At 47.8% G+C, this 5,492-nt stretch overlaps 1 protein-coding gene across 1 annotated transcript; it reads right to left on the bottom strand.

The window, feature by feature from the left end:
* Positions 1-3,410: 3,410 nt before the first annotated feature.
* Positions 3,411-5,213, bottom strand: LOC131696414 (uncharacterized). The gene has a single exon (XM_058984956.1). It carries the CDS (start codon positions 5,211-5,213, stop codon positions 3,411-3,413), a length of 1,803 nt encoding a protein of 600 aa, XP_058840939.1.
* Positions 5,214-5,492: the final 279 nt, after the last annotated feature.

The raw sequence follows: 5,492 nt of genomic DNA, 5'->3' as shown, positions 1-5,492 counted from the left end.
GGTCAGCGAAACAGTCAATTGATATTTCGGCACCCGGTCGAATAGCGCTGGCGGTTAGACGTTCGTAAGTTGTCCAATCCGCTTGGTCGTAAATCCATTTCTGTCTTTTCGTTGGAGTATGTGACAGTCCGGGAGTGGAAACGAGAATTGGAAAATGGTCACTATTATGGGTGTCCGGGAGAGTTCGCCAAATAAATTTCGAGGCTACAGTTTCAGAACAGATCGAGAGGTCAATAGCTGAAGTGACACCGGTAGCTGGATCAATCCGGGTATGCGATCCGTCGTTGAGAATGACTAGTCTTTCCGATAATGTTTTCTCGGCGATGAAGTAGCCTAGTGCAGTAGATTTATTGGAACCCCAGCAGATATGGTGCGCGTTGAAGTCGCCCAGTACAAGTACCGGACGTGGGAGCTGCTCAAAGAATTCTCCCAGCTGCTCTTGACATTGTTGAGTACTGGGAGGGACGTAGATCGACACCACCGTCATTTGATGTGGCAGTTGTATCCGAACAGCGATTGCTTGAATATTGCCACCGACCTCAAGTCTCTCGAAGGGTACACCATCCCGAATGGCGAGCCCTACCCCTTGTTGCCAGTATCGGCGACTCCCAGTCTCAAGTAGTAGAGTGTAGTTGTTACCGACGAAATCTGCTGAGATCACTCGGTTGTCCAGCTTTGTTTCTTGTAACGCTATCAAGCTCGGTTCGTATTGGGCGATCAGCTGCTTAAGGTCACTGATATTGGAGCGCAGACCCCGAATGTTCCACTGCAGTGCGAAACTTTTGCTATTACGAGTGGTGATTGTCGCTGACGAAGACGATGTTGATGGCCAGTCAAACCTGTAAAAATGTTAAGGACAGCAGTATCTGCGAGGTGGTTGACGCTATTAGAACTGACCTGAGGAAGGTCCAGCCCCACAGTGCCAACCGCTGTCGTACAAACTACACTATTATGCTCACGAACACCGACTGCGGTCGGCACTGGGGATAGACTTTGTGTAGTTTTGTTGATCTCCTTTTGTTCGTCGATTGGGATTTTTTTGTTGGCTGGTTCGCATGTTGTAGTGGTGAAATCGATGTTTCTATCGGCCACAGAGGTGAATTCACTATCAACGGGTTGGGGTATGACGGCCCGGATAGTTCCTTCATCCTGCTGTGCTTGCGTTGGAAGGAGTACTACACTTTCCTCTCTTCCAAACCGATTTATCTCGTAGTCAGTATTCGTGCGTGGGTTGTCGTTGGTATCCAAACGTTGATGAAAATGAGAATTATCGAAGAGGCTGGCTAGGAGGCGTCTCGGTAATCTCAATTTCATCGTCTGAATATTCCATCGTTTCGTTGGTGGTAGTGGTAGCGGTTCTTTTTGGTGGCGGGCTTAAGTTATCCGGTGAGGTTGTCGTTGGTTTGCTGGACTGGGTGTGTTGCTTCTGCGATCTTCCTCGTTTCGAATCCGTATTTATCGCTGGTGAGTTGTTCCTGGATCTCGTTACGGGCCCGATTGCCTGGTTCATTTGCTTCTGTTCTTTGCTGTGCTGTGGTTTTTCTTGGCTGGCGGACTGTTGTTTCATCTGATGGATGTACGCCAACATTTGTTCGATTTTTTCGTCTTTTCGTTTGGTCTCCGCCAGAAGTTTTGCGATCGTTTCGTCCTTCTTCTTCATTGCCAGTTCCAACTCTTTCAGCTTGCTAAGAATCTCATTCGGTTGTGCTGTGGCCTGAGCATAGCTGCCTTTACTCAGATGTTCCGCTCGTTTGCGTGCTTCCGGGAATGTTAGATTGTCGCGGATTTTTATTTTTATGACCTCCATTTCTTTTTTATACACAGGACATTCGCGGCTTGTTGGTTGGTGATCGCCTTCACAATTCCGACAGTACGCAGTTTCTTTACATTTTTCTTCGCCGTGTTGTTCTTTCGAGCAATTAAAGCATCGCTGAGGACCAGGACATCGAACGCGTGTATGGCCGTAGTTGAAGCATCCGTAACAAAGCATCGGGTTCGGGAAGTATGGGCGAGTAGGAACGTGAAGCAAACCGATCTTTATGTATTCCGGGTATGTGGTTTTACAGAAGGTCAAGATTAGCGCTGGCGTATTCACTCTCTTCTCAGCTTCCTTTCTTGTAATTCGCTGTACACGAATCACTCCCTGGCTTATAATTTCTTGTAAAACATCCTTCTCTTCCATCTGAATCAGATCGTAGCAGGAAATTACGCATCTGCTTACGTTCAGATTCGGATGAGCTTCGACCACTACTTCAGTGCCGTCAATGAGCTGGGTCATTTTCTGCAACTTAGCAACTTGGGCAGGATTCCGAATTCGAAGGGTATACCGTGTCCCTTGAGCTTCGGTATTCGCACCTTCGATTGGACCTCCAGCGACAACCTCTACCGATTTACCGATGATGAACGGGTTTCTAGGCAATGGTACACCGTATTTGCCGGTTAACTGCAGGAACGTCAATTCGCCGAATTTGTTCGTAGGGTCCATGTACTCTGGTAGTCTTCTCGTTCGCGACCCTCCCGGGTCACCGCTACTAGCGGCCGCCATTTTGAATCACGCCAACAGACGTTGGAGAATACGCTGTGGCACGGTCACCCGATACCAACCCCAAATGGACAAAAAAGGTGAAGAAAAGGAAAGATCTTACCTTATTTGCCCCTTCAACGTCGACTTTTTCGAAGTGTTCCCACACTTTTGGGACACACTGTAGGTAAGCAGAATCGCAACTACCTTTTTTTCGCTTCTACGTTTCCTTTAATGAATAAAACGCGCAAAAAAAACACTTTGCAATTTATTCCTTTTTTCGCCGTTCCAATACTTTTGGCACGCACTGTGGCGTCCAATTCACACTGTACCACTCTCTTCGGCAGATCACAGCAAGAAAAAAAAAATATTTTTCTTTTTTTAAAACTTTTCGTCAATTTTCCAACTTGAAAAAAAAAAAAAACTTGCTTCCAGCCCACCGTCACCGTCACACACGCAGCCGGCACAGCCAGTGAATGAAACTAGCCGGGCGACCGCACTGGCAGCCACAGCGATGGCTGTTTGTTTTGTTTTTATTGCCGCGTGGGTAAACTAAAATGCACTTATTTCAGCCGTTTCTTCGCCGATTTGCACCAATTTTTCGCTGTTAGTCACTTAAGAACCACTTCACTCGTCTTTTTGCACTTGATTGGATCGCGGCGATCGCGAAAAACACGCCAAAAACACCGTGTAAAATTCGAGAACGCGCGCTGTTTAGACCGTACGGAACGGTGTTTCCAACTCAGGAATAATAATAATAATAATAATAATTGTTGTTGTTGTTGTTGTTTATTAACGACACTTTACACCTAAGGGTGCATTCGTGTCGGAAGAAAATTGGTTTCTATACTCGTATTAACATCTCATAATATTTTACAATTCAGTATTTTTATATTCGTTTGTACAAATTAGTTTCCTTGAGGAAGCTTAGCAGTTTGTCTTCGGTGTCCCCGTCGTTGCCTAGAGCCACTCGCAGGCTGGTCGAATCGATGTTGTGCATCCTTCTAGCATCGTCGTGTTTTCGGCACTGAAGAATTATATGACGTACATCTACGGTTACCCCGCAGCAGTCGCAAACTGGTGGGGTTTCTCTCTTCAAAAGGAAGTCGTGCGTCAATCGGGTATGCCCTATTCGCAACCGGGTGAGCACTCGTTGATCAGCCGAACTCTCGCGGTCAGTCCACTTTACCGTATCGAATTTTATTTCGCGAAGCTTCACTTCAGTGGATGCAGACCATCGACGGTACCAGTGATTTCGGATAGCTGATTTTGCCTGATTGTTGGCGTCTGCTCCCGGAATGGCTATTTGCAAAGGGGCATTACCCCTGGCTTCTCCAGCGAGGCGGTCTGCCTCTTCATTCCCGCGAATTCCAGCGTGTCCTGGAATCCAGCACAGATTGATTGGACGATGTCGTATCATGGTTTCAATCTCCTGGATCCACGGATGCTGGGACGTGCCAGCTTCAATTGCCGATAAACAACTGGCTGAGTCTGTCATTATTAGCAGATCGTTGGAAGTGTAGTACGAAGTTACCGCTGTTTTAATTGCAAACGCCTCGGCTGAGAACACGCTGCACTGTGGCGGAAGACCAGTCGACTGCTGGAGATGTTCTCCAAACATTCCCGCGCCTACTGCGTCGTTGTCTTTCGATCCGTCAGTATACACAACCGTTGAGTTGCTGAAGCGAGCATTCAGGAGCTCCTGAACGACAGGACGGACCACCTCAGAGGGATCTCCGGCATTCACACTTCTTTTGATATCCCACACGACGTGGGGCTTGGGCTCGTACCACTTTCGAGTGGCTAGTCGCGTTCGAGTACAAATATTTGGTAAGGGCATTCCGATCACCTCTGACAGTTCTTCGGAAGCTCGACGTACTAGTGGGAGATCCGCATTATCTCTGCTTTTTTCCAACAAACTGATGGACAATCGGGTTATGCTTTGGAGAACGAGGAGATCAAATGGTAAGGTGCCTGCTTCGGCCATGATGGCTAAGATCGGACTTGTAACGAATGCACCAGATGCAAATCTTACCATTCTGTTGTAGGCGGGCGAGAGAGTTTTGGTGACGACATCTCCGCCCCGACTAACGAGTCCCATCCCATACAATAGTCGCGAAGTGACAATGGCGGAGCCGATTTGTAACAAAGAAGTCCGTTGACCACGTGGTAGCTTTGCTCCGATCATTTTCAGGATACGCAGCCTGGATTCACATGCCTTCTTCGTTAGCTTGCAATGCGCTTTGAAGTTCAGCGATCTGTCGAGAGTGATACCGAGGGTTTTCAGTTGATTTTGTGACGGTATAGCTACTGTATCTATCCTGATGGATTGCGTGGGCTCACGGCGGGCATTCGGGCTACAGTAAAAGATGCTGGATTTTGTTGCTGATATCGTGAATCCAACACTTTTCGCCCATCTATGAACGGCTTTTACTGCTGACTGTAGTTTCCGATAGAGTGGTTGTTCTTTTTTGCCCCGCACTACAAGAAGGATATCATCGGCGTACAATAGCACTGTCACGGTATTCGGAACCACCCGGAAGATAGGTTGGATTGCTACGAGGAATAGGGTAACTGAGAGCACAGAACCCTGTGGTACACCATTTTCCAGCGGCAGCTTGCGCGATAAATGCCCATCGACGTTTACCTGGAACGTTCGCTCTGAAAGAAAGCTAGTGAGCATGTTTATCATGTTTCCGCGTATCTGCCACTTTCGTAATGTTCGCAGGATGCCGTATCTCCAAGTGGTGTCGTACGCCTTAGCCAAATCAAGCGATGCTATCAGACAGTGCTCGTCACGGTCGGGTAATGACCTCTCCAACTCCGCAAAATATGTGTCAGTACCTCGGCCGGATCTGAAGGCATGTTGTCGAGTGTCTAGCCGCCCGTTCGATTCAAGCTCGGTAGTTAACCGTCGATTCACCATCCGCTCGAATACCTTCGCCATACAGCTCGTTAACGTGATCGGTCG

This window comes from Topomyia yanbarensis, chromosome 1, assembly GCF_030247195.1.
Source record: "Topomyia yanbarensis strain Yona2022 chromosome 1, ASM3024719v1, whole genome shotgun sequence".
In the NCBI taxonomy this organism is placed as follows: domain Eukaryota; kingdom Metazoa; phylum Arthropoda; class Insecta; order Diptera; family Culicidae; genus Topomyia; species Topomyia yanbarensis.
The sequence above is the reverse complement of the archived record's forward strand: the minus strand, read 5'-3'. Positions and strand labels throughout refer to the sequence as shown.

Excerpts from the sequence above, each read along its gene's own strand:
- LOC131696414 (XM_058984956.1), bottom strand. The coding sequence starts at position 5,213 with ATGATAAACATGCTCACTAGCTTTCTTTCAGAGCGAACGTTCCAGGTA.